General features: G+C 46.8%; 1 protein-coding gene across 1 annotated transcript in view; it reads right to left on the bottom strand.

The window, feature by feature from the left end:
- The window catches only part of TRABD2A (TraB domain containing 2A), a 79,054-nt gene that overhangs the window by 57,581 nt on the left and 129 nt on the right, over positions 1–21,344 (bottom strand). The window contains exon 2 of the mRNA XM_010566026.1: positions 14,161–14,721. Within this exon, the coding sequence (XP_010564328.1) occupies positions 14,161–14,721 (561 nt within the window). The remainder of the gene's footprint in view (positions 1–14,160; positions 14,722–21,344) is intronic.

Genomic DNA, 21,344 nt, shown 5'->3' with positions numbered 1-21,344 from the left:
AAAAAAAAAAAAATAGCTTGGTTTCAGATTAGCATAAAGAAACTCACATTGGCACTGACAACAAAGTTACGAATCTACAAAAAAGATCTACAAAAAAAGAGAACCTGGAAGCTGCCTGAAACTGCTTGTCTAGCCTTAATTGCAGATGTCTAAATGCCCCAAATTGGTATTTTGTAAGACAGAACAAAATGTACATTGATTCCATGCATGAATCAGCAGCCCTTGAACACTACCTAGCAATCTTTTCTGTTTCAGAGAGCTATTTGGTGGCAATTTAAATCCTGAATGATGGCAATTCCACCAGGTCCTAAGGAAATTTGTTCAACGGCCTAATTGCCTTCACTAGAAACCAATTATATTGATTCTGATAGTGTGTATCCGCAACAGCTATGCCATCGGACTTGGGGTTTTTGCTGCATTGTCCCTCTTCCTCAGACAGATAACCGAGCATGCCCATGAAATGACTTGTCAGTTTCTCTATAAACAACTTTATAGATCAAGTTTCTTTACTCTCCTGTCCTACAGGCATGGTCTTCAGGTCCCAAATTAATTGTCTTTTCTGACCCTGCTCCAATTCTTCAACACTCTCCAAAGTGCTGACACCAGGACTAAGCAGTGTTCCAGCACTGGGCTCCCCAGCACATTTCTCCCCTGCTCCTACCACTCACTTGAGGACTGCAATCTCTCTCTTAGCTGCAGTACTGGGCTTGGCGGTCACATTAGCTAGTTATCTTCCAAGCCCTTTGCGCCATCAATGTATTCCAGATAAGGCCTCCAGCCATACTAGCTTGACCTCCATGCTTTGCTCCTAGATGCACGGCTTTGCATTTAACAGCACTAGACAAGCCCAGCTTTCCAGGTGACTCAGCTGTGCTCCCACAACTGACCCATTGTTTACCTCCCCTCCATCTGCAGAATCTCCATGTTTGTGCAAACAATTATTTGGTATTTACATCACTGACAAAGTCACCAGGTATTGCAGGGCCAGAAGCAGATCAGTACTTTATGAGCATCTTCTAGCTTCCCTCCTCCACGGTGGAGGATGACTCTCCATCTGCAGCCATTTTATGAGAATGATCACTTCCCCTGGGCTGTTTACAGCAAGCCACTTTGATTTTGTCTCATGTGTATGCCTGTATCAGAGTATCACCAGGAACAAAGTCAGTAGCCTTCAAACCTATGTATAATTATGTCAACATGATGATTTTTATCACCAAAAAATCATACTCTTATCAAGAAGTGGGATCATGTTTGTCTGACAAGGCCAGTTTCCCATTCAAGGGAAATTGGCTAGCATCACCCTGCCTTCTCTCAGCTCTTTACCAGCTGCAGAGCCTATCAGCCTTTTCGTGCTTTGAGCAAACTGAAGTTTGGGTAGCCTGACAAGCTTCCCACTCATTGTCCCAGAATAATGCTGATACAGTAGGTTTTTTCCACTCCCCTTAAGTTTTTCAAGTGCCTATATTAATGATTCAAAGAGCTCCTTGGCTTAGTCTCTAAATATTCTGGACTGTAAGCTAACCATTGTTAATGTTTTGTACATTTAAAAACACTGACATTTAACATTTTTCCTAATTACTGGAAGTAATTTCTTACTGGAGCAGAAAATATTCCCTTATGACCAAGCTATGAATACACAGTCTTCTCCTTTCCAAACACCAAGAAATAGTTACTGATTATTTCTGCCTTTTTTTTTCCTCATAAGCAACAATTTTGCAACCCTGTTCAGTATGGAGCCTGTACCACTGCTAGGATTTCATGAATCCCTGATACATTTTAAAGAATGCGTTCTTATTGTTCCAAACCCGCTGCCCAAAGGCTCTTCATTGGTACCCTTCAGTTCTCTCATCAATTGTCTGCATTTCCTTGCAGATTACTTGTCCACATAGTTTCCTCTATTTTTCCATTCATTGTATTTTGGGTTTTTTATTGCTGCTTTCGTCTCCTCTGTTAACCAAAACAGCTTTTTGTAACTAAAGAATTCATCTTCACAAATGCAGAATTGTGGTTTCTCAGGGACCTAATATAGGATTCTTGAACAAATCCCAATTATTATTCACATTTTTATGCTTAAGTTCTTCCTCCCACTTTATTTGGCCTATAATTATTCTCAGTTTGGGGAAACTAGGCCCCCTTAAAGCACCAATCATACATATTACTGGTTGGGACTATATATTCCCTTTTCACATCGCAAATTAAGTTCAGTCACAATTACTTGTACCTAAGCAAACATCCTTTTCAGTTCAGTGCTTAATTCTTTTTTATTAACCTGGATGAGGCCTGAAATTGCATTACTCCAAGCCAGCTGTGATACCTTCTAGATAGAGTGTTATTCACCTGTGTGTTTTAGGTGAATATGTTTCTTCCAGTGCTGCAAAAACATACCTGAAACACCTACATGGAAGTGTAATTTTCATCTTTCTTCTCCTCTGGCATAGTTTCAAGGAGCTGCTCACCCAGGCATTGTCCAATACTGCTAAGAAGTACTTCCATCCCCCGTATTACTGTTGATCAGCTACAACCCTGAGCTTTCCATGTCTTCTTTTGACTTACCAACAGCTTGACAGCAAATAAAAAGATATGTGGTGTTACCCTCTTTTCTTTCTCCACTTCATCCTTCCTAGAAAGCATGGCTGTAGCTACTTTATTTTTAAACATTCCAAACAGGCAACTCATCCCTCTGGACTCCAGCTGTAACAATAGCCCATTTATCTTAATAAAAATGCCTTATAAATTCACACAGGGATGGAACTTGTGATCAAATTACCCTAGCCTAGCAAGTCACTGTACACTGGCTGAGCAGCAGAGACTGTCCAGGAGCCCAGACTCAGGCCGTGCTGTAGGAATTGTTTCAGCAGTAATGCCTCCACCAGCAGCTCCCAACCACTCCTTACATGCCTGCATTTTGCAGGGTGAAGCCTTTGTGCAGGCACTCGGGAAGCTGGAAATGCACTTAGGAAACTGGAAATGCAGTGCCCAGTGCAATTTGCTGAAACACTCAAGCTGTCACAGACTGACTGGCGAGACGCTGGGAGCAAGCAGCCAGACTGGGAGGAATGGGTCTGCTTAGTCACCTCTCACCAGTGAAAGACTGGAAGGTACACTACCTGTCTACCAGGTACCCACCATGGTCTTAATAAGAATATAGATATACCTCGCCTCAGGATGTCTGCAACTGCTTGAGTACAGAAAACTCAGTCCTAAAAATCCCCAGACACCATTTTACCAGACATACCAACAGTGACAGGCCTTCACTTCCTCTCTCAAAGACCTACAGAGGAATTTGGTATGTTTGCACTTTGGGGATATCCTGAAACTCCACAGCCAGGAACTTCCCCAGGCATACAGGGAAGTCGGGGGGGTTCTTGTATGATTATAGGCATGGGATATCACAAAGCTAAGGTTAATCAATACACACAGGTGGTCAAACTGCTGCACATTCCTAGCAGAATGGGTTGCTTTGGCCAGAGTAAGGCAAGAGCTTTAAAACGGAACTCAGAACATCAGCAGCACACCTCTGACTATCTAGTGCTGGCTCAGGGCATGCCTTCCCTGCTGGGACAGCCCTGGGCAAGTGGGCTAGCAACCACAGTGTCAAACCTTCCCAAAGCTGCACAGCCCTGAGATGCCCAGTGAAAAACCTGGGACAATTAGTTTTGTGCTGATCCTGTGCAACTGTGGAAAGATAAGCTGCTTTAGCCTTCTTTAGCATTAGATTCTGACAAAACTTACCTGTCCTTCTGGGTGTTCGTCAGAGGGGTAAAACTGTAGAAAGAGACCAGTGGATTTTGAGTACCTGAGTGATTTAGCCAACTCCCCGCTGCAAAACAAGTAGAAAAGAAGCCCAAAGCAGTAACAAAACCTGCTTTTCACCCTGTTTCTTCAGGTGTACCAAGAAGCCAGGACTCAATAGTCTGATGAAAGGTTTGCAAGCGGAGAGGCAGGAAGATGCTTAGGACAATGTCTAGATGAAAGTTCAGATTTTCTCAGCAGTTAAAATCATCTTCAGGCAGTTAATCCAGGACACCCAGCAAAGGTAAAGCTTTTACCTGAAACAACTGAAAATTTGGCCTACACTGAATCAGAGGAATCCAGGGCTGTAGCATCAGTAGCAGGTTCGTCAACAACAACCTGTGCTGGGACACATCCAGCAGCACATCACTGCAGGGCTGCAGCTCTCCTGCTAGTTGAGAGCTTCTGGTGTTATTTATGTAATTCGTTCCCACAAGAACTCCAAACACTTCCTCTGAGCTTGCAGAAAGCTCTTCAAAATGCCACAAGGTGCCAGAAAAGCAAAGCCAGGGAGCTGTAGTGATGCAGTCCCAAGCCGTCTTGCCTCAAGTGTGAGCAAAAATAGGCTTGAGCTGTGCTTGGAGCAGGCTCCTTGCTCAGCCAAGTGCAGCACAACATGAAACCCATCTCCTTGGTGGGGGTAGGATGGCTTATCCTGCGTGACATCCCAGTAAGCCAACAAGTGCCACTTCTGAAAGGTGAAGGGGGCTAACCATACTTGGGGTGCTCTCAAGACAGCGACAAGACATGATGCTCTCCCCATAAGCCACAATTCTCAGTGAGGTCTCTCACTACAGCTATTGCAAGCAGCCAGTGTGAGGATACCTCACTGCCAGACATAGCCAGCACAGGCAGTCAGCAACGCAGCTTTTACCTCTGGGAGATAGAAACATCCATGGGATGATGCTTGCTGTTTGGCTCAAGTAGCACCTGGTAGCACCAATTTATTTGCAGCAAAATCAGCCAGAGTTGATGCACAGTTGCAAACCCAGTTGATTTGAGCTTTGACAGCCTGATGGTCCATAAAGATGTATAAATATTTTTCTCAAATGGTGCTGTTTGGGGGACACAAGGGGAGTGGGACACACTGATAGATTATAAGTAATCCACACAGAAATTAAGCATTTGAGTATATAAGATGAAAATCAGACTCTAGCACTGAGTCCACTGATGATGCAGCCTCTGTGCAAAAAGAACCGTGCTCAGAAAGCAAAATAGGTCAACAGAAAAACAGGTAAAAGCTGCCATTAAAAAAAAATAAAATTATTTGCTAGAACATTCCTTGCTTCATATAAGTCAAGTCTGAAACAGTGTATCTTTTTTTGCCAAAGATTATGGCCAAAGCTAGCAATCCTGCTAATCTTGTTAGAGCAAAGAGTCTGAGAAATGCACACGGCCAGCTACCTGAATCTTCCCTTACACAGTTATATGACAAGATTGTCATCACAATAAATCGCAGACTAAACACTATTACACATTTGGTTTTAACTGACAGGACTGTTCTTAAATTGCATGGATGGATCCCTTCATAAACCCCTCCTTGGTTTCAGACTGCACAGCCAACTGCTCCCCATTTGACCTCTGCATGCTCAAAAAAGATAAGCCTCATGAAAAGGAAGGAAGTGTGAACATCTGAGTGCTCCAGCAGGGACACTGCCAAGCTTAGGTCAGCTGACCTGTCCCTTATCAACTTCCAGGCCCACCCCCCATTCCCAGCGAGCCGATGGATGTTGAAAGCTGTTGTGTCTGAGCACCAACCTTTACTGCCACTTGTCTCAGGTCAAGTCTCCAAGCGTCCACCCACAGCCTGCATGCTCCAGGAGACTGGACAGATGCACCATAACCCAGAGCATAACCCAGACTGCAGGCGGTGTGTGCAGGACCATCACACATGCCAGGGTCAGGCTTTGGAAGGAAAAGTGCTGTTGCATCCCCAGGAGTACCATCCCCGGGTTGCAATCAACCAACTGCCAGGTTGCCAGGCAGGAATAGTTGCTGCCTTCCAAGGGCACAGCACGTGCAGGGGTGAAAGCAACACTAACCCAGAAGGCCAGCCTGCTCTGGCATCTCTCTTCCAAAAGCGAGTGGGATGACCAGGAGGAAGGAGAGTGGGCAGCCGGCTACCAGCGCTCTCAGCCGGCAAGTCCTGCACAAGACACCTAGCTAGGTCCAGGTGGATGTACACGCTCTGTTCCCACTGGCGCTGCTGGCATAGCTCAGCATCTCCAGAGAGAAGTCATGCCCTTTGTTTCAGGTGCTCACTTCAGCTACCACTCTGGGAAATGCAGCCTCAGTTACATTTTGGAAACAACCTTCCACACCTGCCCCTTGGGGCAGAAGTCCAGCACCTTATCTCCAACGAAGGCAGAGCACCTACAGAGTGGCTCTTCCCCTGGCACCTGCCCCCAGTTCAAGCTGTCAGGGGCTGAGGGATGTTCTGAGCCAGAGATGGCACTTGGGACATGGATGAGACTCCCTGGTGTGACTATCCTTCATCCGTCTACTCCCTTTGAAACTGTTTGCACATCTTGGTGTCCAAGCATCCTTTATCCAGGCACACTGGAAATGACTGATGTCTTGTGTGGATGTGCATCTACCTGCTAAGCCTGCTGCATGATAATAAGTTGATTGAGGGGCCCAATCTTTCCTCTGTTCTCAAAAACAACGAAGAATTTTTCCTGCTGCTCCCTTTCTGCATAGGCCAGATAAAGCAATAGACATCTTAAAATGGTGTTTCAGCCTCCTCATCCTACTTGCAATCAACCTTTCTTACTAGCTACTAAGAGCCTTCATGAAGATTATAGGAAATAATTATAGGATTACAGAAAATTCCAAGTCAACAAGGGTAATGGAAACCATATCCTTTGCAAAAATCCTGATAGCTTTTTGCCAGCTTTCAAGTTTACTTGGTAAAGGCAATAGCATCAGTGAACAAACTTCTGAATAGAGTGTATGGCAGTAGGAATTTAGAGAAATACAAAACCAACACATCACATACTGAAGACATGGGAAAGAGAAATGGTAGTTAGTAGACCTGAAAATGTAAATGCAGATGAGAAACAACTGTGTAAGCTACTGAAGACCTCTGCAGGGGAAGTTCTTTGCCATACAACATTCAACATCCATGTCAACAACCCAGAGGGAAAAAAACCACCAGCAAACCCCAACTTTATCATTAATGGATTTTGCAGCTAAAACAAAGGTCAGGGGAGCAAAATAATTAGGGCAAAAGAGCAGAGGTCCTGTGTAATCTGGATCTCTTGTTAAAACAAATATTGTCTGCTGGCTTGCAATTCGTCTTCTCCACAGAGCAGACAGGGACTGGACCACAACAACAAGGGTAACACTCTCTTTCCTGGGAAGCAGTGAGAGTAAAAAGGACTTTGAATTTCCCAAGCATGAGCTCTCAGAAAACCACTGTGCCTGAAAGAACCACAGACAAACTCAGATGCATAAACAAAGAAAGATGAGGATAGTGACAATACCACTGCGCCAAGCACATGCGTGACTGCCATGATGCAAGACAGACACTGCTAGGCCTGGGAAGAGCTGAGGGAATAGTTAACATGTAGAAAATGTGCCCTGCTGGGAAAGGCTCAACAGGTTCCCTTTGGTTCATTTAACAAAAAGAACATTAAAGGACAAACTGATTACAGTTGCAGTACCCGCACAAGGCAAAGAAAGTTGATAGCTGAGGCTCTTTGGTGGAATACAAACTCTCACAAAATTAAACGGTTGAAAGCTGAAGCTGGGCTGTATTCTTGGGCTAAATGTGTCTAGGTTTGCTGAAGAAAACTAAAAATTAGTCTTCAGAACCACTGCCATGGGACAGAAACCCTGTCACTGGGATGCAGGAGCCAAGTGGGATCCCTGTGGACCTGGCAATCCAGTCTGGGCCAAAAAGGAACCATCCTACAGCTTCTAGATGGGAGGGTGACAGCAGCGCAGTCCAGTTCTTACACTGGAAAGGAAGATGTCTTCTACAATTCTACAGGCATGTGCCTTTAGTTTGTCCAGACTGGTTGCAACCTTGCTGTCCAAGGGAAAAGCTGGCAGCTACAGTCCCACATTTTAGGTTTAGTAATGGGCAGTAAGTAGCGAACCCTCAGGATCAAGTGTCAGATGGAGTCGCAGCATCAGGCTGATCACCATAAGTCTGCACCAACACCTGAGAACGTGCAGACCAAAGCTTAGCACAGAGGCACCCAGCTGAATGAGTCAAGCCCACATCCCCAACTCCTCACTGTCAGCTGAGTTGCTGCAAAAAGCATCCGTGTGCTCCCTTTGATGTCAGAAGGACAATCTGTTATTGAAACTGTAGGAACAAGAATGGAAGGTCCCTGCATTGAATCCACTGAAGCAAAGAGGTGAAACAATGAGGTTCTGTCAACACTATTGCCTTACTCCTGATTTATATCACAGGTGCCCAGTTCTGGAGTAGCATCAAGAAAAAAGTGTGATCCTAGCTAAGTTAGCTTGATTTTAATATTAAAAATGACACCCACTTGTGCATAATGAGCATGTAAATGTAAGACCACCTTATGAGTTCGGTAATTACCTAGACAGGCATAGAAGTACTTTTGTTACATAAATTGCAACCAATCATGTATTTTGTTACCACTTTTTCTTTCATCCTGATGTGTATATAAGACCCTGTTTGCCTTTCAAGGGTGTGCTAGCTTTGTGGAGATACCACCTAGCACCCATCTCTACACAGACATGAAATAAACAAAATCTCAACTCTGCGTGTTATTGGCTCTTCAGACACCAGGTGAAGAACCCCGTTTTGCAACAACGCCTTGAGTGGCCTCTGATGCCCAGGACTCCTCTCAGCCCACTGACAGTGCTATGCTCCTCCACAGCAACAGTATGCTCACCCAAAGCTAGAGGATCTCAAGTGTCACAGAGTCTGTCTGCCAACCAGCCCACCAGCCTATTGCTGACTTGTCAGAGGACAGCGGGTTAACCCAGTCACGAGCACTCTCAGAGCAGTGTATGCAACTCATCGCCCAGCCCTCAATAACCAGGAAAAGAGGAAAGTCTATCGGCATGCTCACACTGTAACACAGGGAGCCAGCCACAGGCAAGGGGCAGTCCGTGGGAGCTGCAAGGAGAAACGAAGCCACATTTACTGCCTGACATCTTCTGTTTCTGCTATGTAATATGCTGACCAAAGGGCATTTTTAATGGGAAAATCCAGCTATTTGATACACATGCAGACTGCAGATGCAAGGAGCTTATAATGGCACATATGACCAGTGCAAGCTGGTGCCACAGCAAAATCTACAGCTGAGATTTCGAAGCCCTACTCCAGAGTCCAGTCTGTTTGAAACAAAATCTCTGCCCCTCTGAATGCAGAGACAGCAGATCAGCAACTGAATTCTCCTTTCACTCTCTTGGAGGGAAGAACCCTGAACTTCCCAGGTAGTTAATAAGATCTTAATTCAACTCTAATTATGCCAATAGAAATGCAAAGCCTTAGCTATTTCGGTTCCCACCGGACAGCCCATTCCCCATTCCTGATGTCTAGACTTGGAGGCTGCAGGTGTGCCTACACACAAACAGAAAACAAAAACAAATCTAGATCACAGACTCCAGCAGCCGAAGATGCAAATAAGATCAATTCAGTCGTTTCAGCTCCAGTTCATGTGCAGAAAACCCTGATGTTCCCATCACCTGAGAGAGGGCTGTTCCTGACAGTACATCTTGAAGTTACACCCTCGGGGCAGAAGATGCAATCAGGGGCAGAATATGCAATCAAGGTTACCGCAAGTATTGTCCCATCCAACTTGCTCTTCGCTTTGCTTCAAGTTTGGATCTGAACTACTCCTTGCAGAGCTCCCACTGCATGCCTCTCCGGGCACTTTCTTTCTCTGAGGTTCTCTGTCACTGCTGTTGTCAAAGGTGAACCTGAACCGGGGTCTTGTGAATGGAAACACTGCCAGATCTGACCTCATCATCCCCAAAATTTAAGACAAACATTATAATTTATCAACTCAATGTAGAAAAAAGCCCTTTATTTGAAATGAAGAGACTAGTATAATTCTCTCCAATTTCATATCATATCTTTTGGGACTAATATCAAGCCATCACTGCTGTTTCTCTAACTTCCTTAGAAGGGGAAAAACCAAACCAACCAACTGCTCCCTCCACATGTAACAAGGCAGTAGTGTCTTGGCTTCCTACTTTCCCCACAGATGTGGGCTGCTCCTAAGTAGTAGTTTTATACCAGGGGCTATCAAGGGTGGCCCTCTCACCCAAGTACGTACACAGATCAAGCAAGAAAAATGATGTTGCTGTTATGTCAGGAGGGTTGTATTTGCTAAGCAGGAGTCTACAGCTCTCACAGAGTCCTGTTAGTGGTCCAGAACTTAGAAAAGTCCCTTTAGAGAAAAGCAGGAATCTCTCAGCGCTTTGTTGCTTGCAGAGGTTGCTCTTTGAGTAGAAACATGGACAATTAATGTCCTAATTAATGGCAAAATGATCAACCCTAGAAGCCTTTGCTTCATTTTCTATCTGCAACTAATTGTATGAGGAAGTGGCTGAAACATGCAAAAGACAAAACTTTCAAGTGCTCAGTCCCAGAGCTGAAGCCAGGATTTCAGGAGCAGACTTGAAGACTACTTTTGAAGATGTAGCCATGTATTCAGATGCTCAGGTAGGAACAGAGTGTTGTGGCAAGGTCTGGACACAGGAAAGCCATGTGGGGAAAATAATTCTCAAATCAAGAACAGCTAACAGGTGGAGTCTTCCATCAAGTGTCCCAAGCTTGGAGAAGCCAAACTGGCCAGGGTCTTGGCTAGGAAGTGGTGATGGCTGGACAGTGTTTACACACTTAAGCCTCAGTCCCACACAGAGGGTAGACACAAGTCCAAACTTGTGTTCAAGCTCAAACAGGTCTGTGGGAAACACAGGCTGGACACCACCCGAGTGTGCCAAAGCACAGCCTGTTTACGAGTGCATAGCACAGGTCAGGCCAAGGCCAGCTCATTTTCTGAGCCAATACCAAACTGATGTTCATGACACAACAGCAGGAGCCAACAGCAAAGCTGCACAGGCTTTAGGCTGGAGCACTAATGCCTCCAATCCAGCAAACATGTACGCACATCCATAACTTGAAAGGAAGAGCTGGGAGGTCTGAGGGACTGACTCCAGCGCTGGAAGTCAGCAGTGGCAGACTGGGTATATCTAGAAAGCCTTTTATCTTCTAGAAGCCCAGATGCTACTAGGAATGAGACTTGCATCCTTATAGGGTATTGCAACAGGAGAGACACTACCCATGAAAGAAAAAAAGTGGGAGAAAAAAGTCTTTAAGACAAACTAGGATAGAAACAGCATGAAACAGGAAAATACACATCATGGCCCTGGCATGAAGACAGACTGATCTTCCCATACTCCCTAAAGTTGCATATATCTTGGAACAAGAGAGGGGGATTGAGGAGGCAGTAAAGTATTTCACAGATTGTGTACACATCATTGTGTACCATATAGAAATGATACTTTCATGGCCCAGCTATTTGGGCAGCCAGCCTGAGTTGAGCAAGAACGGAGAGATTTGGCAGGTAAAATAAGTCATAAAACAAAAGATAGAGGTAACTGGAACCAATAGAGTCAAAGAAAATGAGCGTTATGACAGTCAGCATTAGCTGTTGTATGGGGGGGGGGGGTTGTTTGTTTTTTTTTTCTCTCTCCTCAAAAGGAGAAGAAGGAAGTCTCTAGCTTGGGTTTGTCTGCACTTTGCAGTTACTGAATATTGTGCAACCCCATGGAGACAATGATAAACTGTTCCAGACCTTCACCTGCAATAACATACCCACACCAGCCAGGCCTTGTCCCATAGTATGGATCAAAGGAAGGACCTAGCTAATAACAATGTATTGCTTGTAAGTGGCCCGGGAGTCCTCCTCACCAGGTAGTACAACCATGTCCTAAGTGAAAGAAAGAGCAAACCCTATGCAGAAACATAAACTGAGAGCACTAAACATGCTTCTCTGCCAAATAAATCATCTCTCTGTGACTCTGCTGTAACAAAAAAGCACTTCTTGCACAGGATTAGACCATTCCTTATGGCTTTGTGTCCCCATTTTCCCCAGTGTAAGTTTGTAAGTCCTTCCCGTGTGTTTGCTCTCTTGAAAGGCAAACACAGCAGTGGTCTGACACTGGGGGTTCCCAGGCAGCAGCACAATACCAAAGGAAATAATTTTCAAAGAGCCTATTTTAAAGTCTTTGTTTGGTTTACATTAAGCACATAATTAACTCAACTGCCTGAACAAACTGAGAAGAAAGCTCTGAAATCAAAGATCTACAGAACTGCCAACCATGAGAGTTCACAAGTCAGGTTCTGAAACAACCACAAAATTGGCTTAGAAACATAAAAATCACGTGCCTCTGGTTCTCCTTTTCCTCGAGCTGCCTGTATTGGAAATCTGCAATGGGCAGAAGTGGGGGTGTGAATTTGTGGTGCAGTAGCTGCTCCAGACCTGCTACCACAAGGGACAGTGTGCTTCCCCCTGGAAGTGAGCAGACATGGCAGGAGCCACAGCTTGCATGATGCACAAGCACATCTCCACCCACCATGGGGTAATCACGGGCTGTGATTGCCCTGACTAAAGCTAAGTTTCTCCAGCAGTTCTGGTTAGCCTGACCCCCTCAGCTGGGCTCTCACAATAAATGTCACCAGGTTGGGCAACTCTGGATGTTGCAGCTCTATGTCCCCACCCCATGCAGCTTCCCAGCTCACAGTTATGTCACCTGCAAAGGAGCACAGCAACAGCCACTCTGTGAAGCAAGCTGTGTGAAGGCCTAAAGTAAGCATCAACAGTTGCATGAGCTTAATAGGACCTATATTTCACAGCCTCCCTACCAATTTCTTACAAGGCAGTGGAGAAAGCACATGCTCCCCCCAGCACTTCTACCATGCTAAACCAGAGGGGCAGCATTGGCAAAAGTAAAAATCACGCAATAACATTAATAAAGCCTCAACCAGATAAGAGGAGGAGGAGATGGGCCTTCCCAGCCTATTCCTAGCGTGACTGCAAGCAAACAGGGACAGCACAAGGATTCAAAGCAGCTAAGCAAAAGACTGGAAATGTGAAAGAGGCTGACCAGCTCCAAACAAGGGAAGAGAGGAGTGCAGATGCCCTGCCTGCAGCTAAGGACTGCACAGGTGATCCACCCTGGGCTGCCATGCTATTCCCTGCACTGTGGTCCCCCACCAAGACTGGCTGGGGTAACAGCACTTCTGACATCTGCCCCGAACTGCTGTCATCACCCGTGCTGGGCTGCACCTCCCCTTCTGCTCCTTCCTTTCCAGCACAGGAAACTCTGCATCAGTGATGGGACAGGCTTCAGAAGGCAGGGGAAACGGTCAGGCATCAGTCAAAACTCCCCAGCCCTGTGACCAAAGGTCCTCCCACCTTGGACTACCAGGGCATGGTGCAACAGCAGGTCTCCCCTATTCCTAAGCAAACGCCACTTCCTCCTCCCAAACTAGCACCTCCCTGCAGCAAAGGTACCCCAGGCCAGAGAGCAACCTTATGCCTGCTTGTGATCCCATTGGGCAGGCAGAGACAGCAACAGATGCTGCTTCCTGGTGTATTTAGTTCAGAGAGGAGAGCCCACGACTGCCCCCATCCAACACATGGACAACACAGAAGTCATTCTACTTGCCTGGTTATGACACTGCCTGAACAACGGTGCTAAAGTCCAGCTGGTTTGCAAACACAAAGGCACTTGCACAAGGGCCTGCCCTAGCCTGTGGAGCTCCCTGCAGGAAGCTGTGCTGTGCTGACCCTCACCTGGTCTCAAAGGAAGGGGAAAAAAAAAAAAAAAAAAAAAAACAAAACAAACAACCCCAAAACCCACTTTTCCCAATGCAGAGGATGGGCCTCTATTTCTGAGGGCACTGAGAGGTCCACCAGGATACTTTTCCAACCAGCACTTACTTCTCAGCTTTACTCACAGCGCCCCTGCTTCCCCAGAAGATCACACCTTTCTTCTTAACTAGCTATTACCAATGCAAGTTCAGACACCCAGCCCCAGCCTGCCAGGGGCTCCTGCAGGGCAGCCCAGTCAGGGTCAGAGAGCAGACATCCAAAGGTCCAGTGCCTCTTAGGGTGGAGCCTGCCAAAAGCTGCCCAGGGAAGAGGACAAGGGTCTCCCCAGGCCAAGCCTAAACGAATTTAGGACGTGGCCTGAACTCTTATAGCCAGCAAACTCCCCTGAAGGCATAGCTAAAGGCATGGGCTGCAGGGAGCAAATGCAAGCCTCTGGGTAGGGACCACTTACCCACACCCCAGCCCATCCTCTTGCTGCTGCAACATCCACCCGAGCAACAAGCCTGGCACCCTGCACACCACGCCGTCTCACCTGGGAGAAGTTCAGCCCATTGAGCGGGTGGCACTGTTCCTCCACCTTTTCCACAGCGCCTGTTTGCTTCCTCAGCCGTTCTGCTTCCTGGGCCAGGTACAGATCCAAGACAGGCACACCTCGCGACTTGATGTCTACCTCCGTCAGAGAGTTCACCATCAGCATCACCCACACCGGCCTCTTCCGCTCCCAGTTGCCAGCAATGGCATTGAAGAGGTAGTCTGCATACAGCCCTTTGCCCCGCTGGTCTGGGGTCATCCAGGACGGCATCATGAGCTTGACGTACTCCAGGTGCCGTTTGAGCCGGCGGTAGATGTCACGGGGCAGCACATCCTGGAGGTTCTCCCCCTGTGGCAGGAGCTGGCAGCTGGTGAGAGCTGAGATGGTATAGGGGTCAGTTAGGTCCAGCTCAAAGTACACGATGTGGCTCTGCTGGAAGGCCTTCTTGGAGTTCTCTGGGATGAAATCCCAGACACGTGTGTAAGGGACATGGATGGTGCCAAAGAAGTAAGATGGGGGATCTCTCTTGATGGTCCACAGGAAAGAGTTCAGCTCGCTTTGCTGGGGGAGAGGGAGACACAGCTGAGTAAGTACAGACATTTATGCTGGGCCACTGCAGTACAGGGCTTAAGGAAAACATGGTGCCAAGCCAGCATGTAACCTGGCTCAGCAGCTTGCCAGCATGGACTTTTCCTAAAGTTGCTTTGCTCACACAGAGTCCTCGTTGACCACCCTTTTTCTCAGGTCTTGAGGTCAAAATTCAATTTTCACTAATTAAAAACACAAGAAGATTGTCCTTGGCTTTCTCCTCCTGAAAGCCAACACTAGGTCTTCTCAACAGTAGCGCTACACTGGCTCATTACCCGGCTATCTGCCAAAACCAGCAGCAGAGCACAGCCCAAGCAGGCTGTGCTCCAGGCAAGACACTTACCCAGCTTTTGCCTTTTATCAAGTCAAAAGCTGGCATCACTTTGCTGAAGCAGAGCAGGACAGCAGGGTTTCAATCACCTTCACCTTGACACCTCTTACTTCAGCACAGCAAGGCACCTTTCGTCAAAGAAAGGGCTGCAACACTTAGTCAGACGGTGCCGCAGCATCTCAGGAGAACTTTCCGCTCCAAGCAAGACACCAAACTAATGAGTAACACAAAACACAGCTTGCAGGCAGACTTGCTGGAGCAGGTAGAAGTACAGTTTTACAGGGATGTAGCACACGGCAGACAGACACACAGTCAAGACCCGTCACAGCCCAGTTCTTGTCTTTCTTAAGGACCAGAGAGGTGCATGCAATACGTCGGAAAATAAGGGAAGAAATTCTGCAGGCCAAACTCCACCTGTGGTTCCAGGGCATACTCTTTTAAACACAGAGGACAAAAAAGTTTCTTTCTTTAGATTAGCTTTTAAAACTTCTCAAAAACCACAGCCATCAGGAAGTCAGAATCAGACTTTAAATTTGTTCTGCTGCAAAATGTGCCTTGCAGCATACCCAGGAATACCAGAGTACAAGGCTGTGCTCAAGCCCTAAGCAATCCCACAGGACAGGAGAGCAGATGGGGTAAAATGGATCCTGCATCGATCCTGCCAAGTCACTTTACACCAGCAGCACGCATGACCTTCATCACCTACAACATGCACCCTGCTGGTGCAGTGGTCCTTACTGGAGCAATGGACACAAGCAGTTTCTACCCATCTGCACAAACAGGAAGAGGTAGCCTTCGCATGTCTAAGTAAGAGGACAGGCTTCCAGATGCACTCAAACATCTGGTCAGCCTCTAGCCAGCAGATAACTCTAGCTTCAGCTCTGAGGCTAAGTGTGCATATGTGCTGATCTAAGAAGCCTGCCTGACTGCCAAATGCAGAACAGGCTGCTTGGAGGAATTTATGGGAAGCACATTGCCTATAAATTTCTGATACTAAAGACCCAGGGTCAGAAAGGTTAATCTTAAAGACTGCTCTGCAACGGCTCATCCCAGACAACCATCTTTAGCAGCTCTCTATGTCAAACCCAGGCCACAGATCAGGCAGCACTTCAGCAAAGTACGACCACCAGTCCAGCTTACTAGCATGGACTAACAAACCAGGTGTACTCCAAAGAGCTCTTCAGATGCTTCTGCAGCACATCGAGAGTCTGAAGGATACCCCAGACCTTGGTAACACCATACTACAACTCTGGATCCTATAGGACAGTCCTGGAATGCACTCCTGAATTACAGACCATAAAAACTCTCCTGAAGACCATGGGAAGAAGGAAGAACAAACATGATGGAGCACTGAGAGGTAAAGAAGATACAGGGCAACACATGAGTACAAATCTGACATAGACCCACAAAGAACATAGGAAAATGAATACACAAAGTAAAACAAGGGAAAACAAGATAGGGTTCCCTCCTGTCATTAGTCGGGGGGGGGAATGGCAGGACACACCCCTGTGGTGAGAAATGAACTAGAAGTAGTCCTCAGCCAGCAAGGAGGAAGGACCAGAAGTGCTGCTTTCTATCTACAAGCAAGTAAAAAGACAAAAGAGGCACCTGGGACAGGCACGAGGTTGGGAGGTCAACACTCCTTCACTTCACACAAGTCTGATCATGTACATGGCAGTGCACAAGAACAGCCATGACTGCAGGGAATTGTGAGGAACAAGTGTTCACCAGCCAGCTTAGAACTTCAGTTCAGCTCCTGAATAAACCCAGCCAGAAGGCTCAAGCCCAGATTGATGGTACCAGGCTTTAACGCAGATCATCAGCACTGCTCCAGACTACTGCACACAGTCCAGCTAGAAAGGTGTTTGGCATTGCACTCTCACTTTTTTTGCTCTGCAAATCCCCCCAGCTTTCACATTCGGATACTGAAAGCAGAGTAATACTGCCAGTTATTAGTAGTACCACTGAGGAAATCACACAGGCCATCAGGCACAGAGTAAATAATGCTTTCCTTTAAAAAGTCTGCAGCACAGGCAGAAGAAAGCAGCCTGAGACCTAGCAAAACTTCTCACACAGTCCTAGAGACTGAGACCTTACAAAGCGGAGCAGCTGAGCTCCCTTGCTGGCACTTCCATGCCAAAAGGAGCAGTCATGAACTTGGCAAGCCACCCAAGTGCCACTCAGACCTCCCTTGTCAGAATTCCTTGGAGCCAGCACAAGGGGCCAGCGAACAAGCCTCAATCCCCCACCATTGATAGGAAACCTCCCCAAACCCTGCAGAGCCAGCTTCTGAGCACCAGCAGTTGGGTATCATCACCAGGTGATGCTACAACCACAGCTCACAAAGCTCAGTTTCCCTCCAAAAGGCAGCATGACAGCTGCTCAGGACATGCTAGTGCCTCACATTCCTTTGGCATCTCCTTTTCCTTCAGGAGGTGAAGACTGGAGTCCCAGGACTGCTTTGCCTCCATGCCAGACCCCTGCAAACAGCCTGCTACTGCTGTGCGTGAGAGGGAATGGGCCAAAGTCCTTGGTGTGTCTGAGCAGTTCTGTGCTTCCCCTGCTGTACCTTCTGGCACTTTCACATCCCTGTGCACCTCCTGGAGTTCATGCATGTTTCACCGCAGTTTCAAAGAGGGAAAAGCAAGGGTATAATCTCTCCCCAACACTGTAAAAGGGAAACTGTTAAACAATGCTCTAGGTGGCTGTGAGATAGCACAGTAGCAGTGCCGAGACTTGTTCAGCATCTCAGTATATGCCATCACTGGCAGTACCTCTCTCTCACCTCACTTCCCTGAGAGCGTACAGTAGATAAAGGTGCTACAACCCAGTTTTCCTTTGCAGTAGGATCCTTCTACACAGCTGTTACATCGGAAAGGGGTGCTTTAAAACCAGCATAAATTACAGTCACAAGTGGTGTCCTGGAGGCTTAAGAGAGCTGGGTTGTATAGCTCCAGGAATTTCACTTTCAGCACCGTAACAACAAAAAGTCAGGTTCACGTATAGATCAAGATGCATATTTCTGTCTCCACTCTCCAATTTACAGGTGGTACTTAATGCATTAGTCATGATGGAAGAAACTAGGAGCAAGAGGAAAAAATGGAGGGGCAGCCTAAGGAAGAGAACAGCAGTCCCAGATGAGAACACAGGTCTCCCAGTTTGCTGCCACACAAAGATCTAAGACAGCGTCACACTAGCCATACCACACCTCCTCTGTCCCTCAAGTTTAATCTCCCACTATGTAGTCCCAGATCAAGGTATTTCTGAATGCTCAGCACTATGACACAGTGCATTCTCCCCTACCTCGCCTCCCTAGGTGAATGACAGCTGGCTGTGAACTGATTCAGACTATCAGCCCAGCCAAAAAATTGCTTGGAACAAAAAAGGAGAAAGAGAAAGAAGGCTCAGAGGGGAAGCAAAACTGCTGTCCAAAGACTGAGGAACTGGATGTGAACTCCAGACATGGGAAACCTACACCTGGTCTGCTTCCTTCCATCTTCTATGTGTCTCATCGATGTAGACTATACATTTTCCAGCACAAAGCATATAATTCACTGTGCAGGTAGATGCCCTCTGTGCCTTGTCTGACCCTCATACTCACTACTTGGTCCCACAACCACATCTTCCAAACCTCAGTCCAGGATTGCACTGTTTCTCAATCCACAATATTCTCTTAAAATTCTTTTGCTTGCTACAGAAGCCAGAGCACGTGGCATGCAATATTTCACCCAGGCAGGCAGCCCTATAACCCTCCCTATATGGCTTTCTCCCTCCCTCTTATCTATCCTGGTGTCGAATCTTGTCATGTTCATTCATACCTAATAGAGGCAAAGATTGTGCCTTTACTCACCATGTGAAGTGTCCCGTGCATCTACAGTAACACACAGAGAAATACTAGGCACACTTTTAATAGCCATTCTCTTGTGATTTTGCCCACCTGCATTACTGACACTCTCAAACTCGGCTTAAGACTGTAAGCAGAACTCGCCTGGGGATAAACATGGTACTGGCTCCAACTATTAAAAGAACACACATTCAGTCTCTGTTTGCCAGAAATGAAAAATAAAAATCAAATTTTTAACTAAAAAGGCAAGGGTTGAGAGCAGACAGATTACTTGCTCTGCTGAAGTGCATATAAGGGGAAAGGTAGCCATCTAAATTAATTGGCCTGCTGTCAGGAGCAACACCTCATAAAATACTAACCAGCTACAACCACAAGCATTCTGCTGTTAATCCCTGGATTCTGACTTTAAATTTACCAGTACACTACTATGTTAAGCAAAAAGAAAGCACCACCAGACCACATTACTTAGTAACAGGAATATAACCCAAAGGATTCCAGCACACTTTATTTTAGATTAACTGTTTTCAAAGCCTTTCTTTTTTCCTATTAAAAAAAAGAATGATGGGGCACATTATTGGTTGCAGCTTTAACTGTAATTTGGAGTGATGAGAAAGCCCTCTGAAGTATTGTACGTACATTCCTTAAAATAGCAGCTTCTCTCTTTCAGGCACTGATACATATATTTCTTTCATGACAGAAGCTTTAGGCAACCTGACAAAAAGAAGAAAGGTATACCTGTAATCTAGAGAGGTAAGAAAAGAGATCCCATAAAAACAAACAAAAAAGCCTTCCCAGATGATGCAGGGACAAGGAAGAATATTTTTTCCCAAGGAGTTGGTGTAATTATTCGTAAGGATACACTCAACAGCTTTGCAAGTAAGGCAGACGATGCCATTCCTAGACAGTGTGGTTACCATCACTATCCTAATGACCCTAGGAAACAGCCTGCCAATACCAGAACTACAGGTGGTCTCACATTTTAATGACAGAGTAATTAACAGATAATGAGCTACCATTAACACGTTTCACCCCCAGTTTTCCTGGTAACTGGCAGAAGTCCAGTCAATGGCTCCTGCGGAAAACTCCCTGCATGTCCCACCAATCAGTGAATTACCCATTTCCCTAAGTAGGACTTCTGCTGCTCAGGCTCTCAGGGGCTGTCTCCTTCCTTCTTGCTCTCACTAGCTCCTTGCAGTAGATTTAACGCCAGCTCACAGATTTTGCACTTGCCCTCAAGGGGAAGGGGGCACCCACTCCAGAGGCCTGACCTGGCTTTATGGCAGTGTCACGGCTGGACACTTAAAATTCCAGTTGACAAACTGGTTCCAGGCACAAGCAAATTTGTGAGGCACTGTCCCCCAGGGTAGGGTTAAGCTTTCTAACCCAAGCTCAGGCAGACACCTCCAGCAAGGCACATGTTGCTTGGCATACTATTGAATCAGCAGTGCCCTAAATCCTAGGAGACATCTCAGCCTCTACGGCAGCAGGGGGGCCAGCATGCTCAGCTCGAGGCAGAAAGGCCCCTAGACCAGGGGCTACCTCTAGGTGCATGTGTAGGTGAGAGAGAGAAAGGTCACAGAGCAGACCTTCTTCATAGTTCTCACACCTACCCCTGCACACCGACCCTGCAGTGAGCCCACTGTGGCTTTGGCACCTCCCCAGTGCAGCAGGCTCTGCATTTACTTTTAAGGTCTTCCAGTTCCCTTAACAGCTGTGCTGGGGGAGGTAACGGTGCCTGGGGCAGGAGATGAACACAAATGGCAAGACACATGTCCCAGGAGCGTCCTGGGCACACAGCACCTCCAGTCAGGCTGCTTCTAAGTCCAAGCAGATGCCAACAGACAGCACAGATGGTCTGTTAACACTAACAGACACATTAACACTAAGTAAGTTCAGGAAGGCTTTCCCTACATGATTTTCAGTACTTTTATCTCAGAAACTTCAGTGAGAACTGTTTTGTCTCAGTGTCTGATTTTTAATGGAAATTACATCCTGCTCACAAGCTTCACACTGGCCAGAACATCATCAACCCTAACTTGCAGCAGGGACCCTCAGCTGTGCTTACCACCCACCGGAGCCAGGACAGCCGATGCTGCTCCTGGTTACCACAGTCAGGCTGATGAGCAAAACGTAACACAACTTAGAAGCATGTTTCCACTTCAGGGGCACAGCCGTTTGCTGGTCGGAACCAGCTCCGACACGCTCGGCGTTCAGCAGTAAGGCAAGAGGCTACCCCCAGCGAGGGATGCTGACAGCAAGTAACTCCAGGCGAGCCTGTCCTGTTGCGAGCGGCGTAGCTGGTCCCGCACGGCGCAGCCAAAAGGTCCTGCTGGGGCTCATCGCGGGGTCTTCCTCCTCCATCAGCACCCAGCGGTGGTCGTCCCACCTGGAGCACGGCCCCGACAAACCACCCTCCCCTCC

The sequence above is a fragment of the Haliaeetus leucocephalus genome, unplaced genomic scaffold (genome assembly GCF_000737465.1).
Source record: "Haliaeetus leucocephalus isolate CR32 unplaced genomic scaffold, Haliaeetus_leucocephalus-4.0 Scaffold201, whole genome shotgun sequence".
Classification (NCBI taxonomy): Eukaryota; Metazoa; Chordata; class Aves; order Accipitriformes; family Accipitridae; genus Haliaeetus; species Haliaeetus leucocephalus.
The sequence above is the reverse complement of the archived record's forward strand: the minus strand, read 5'-3'. Positions and strand labels throughout refer to the sequence as shown.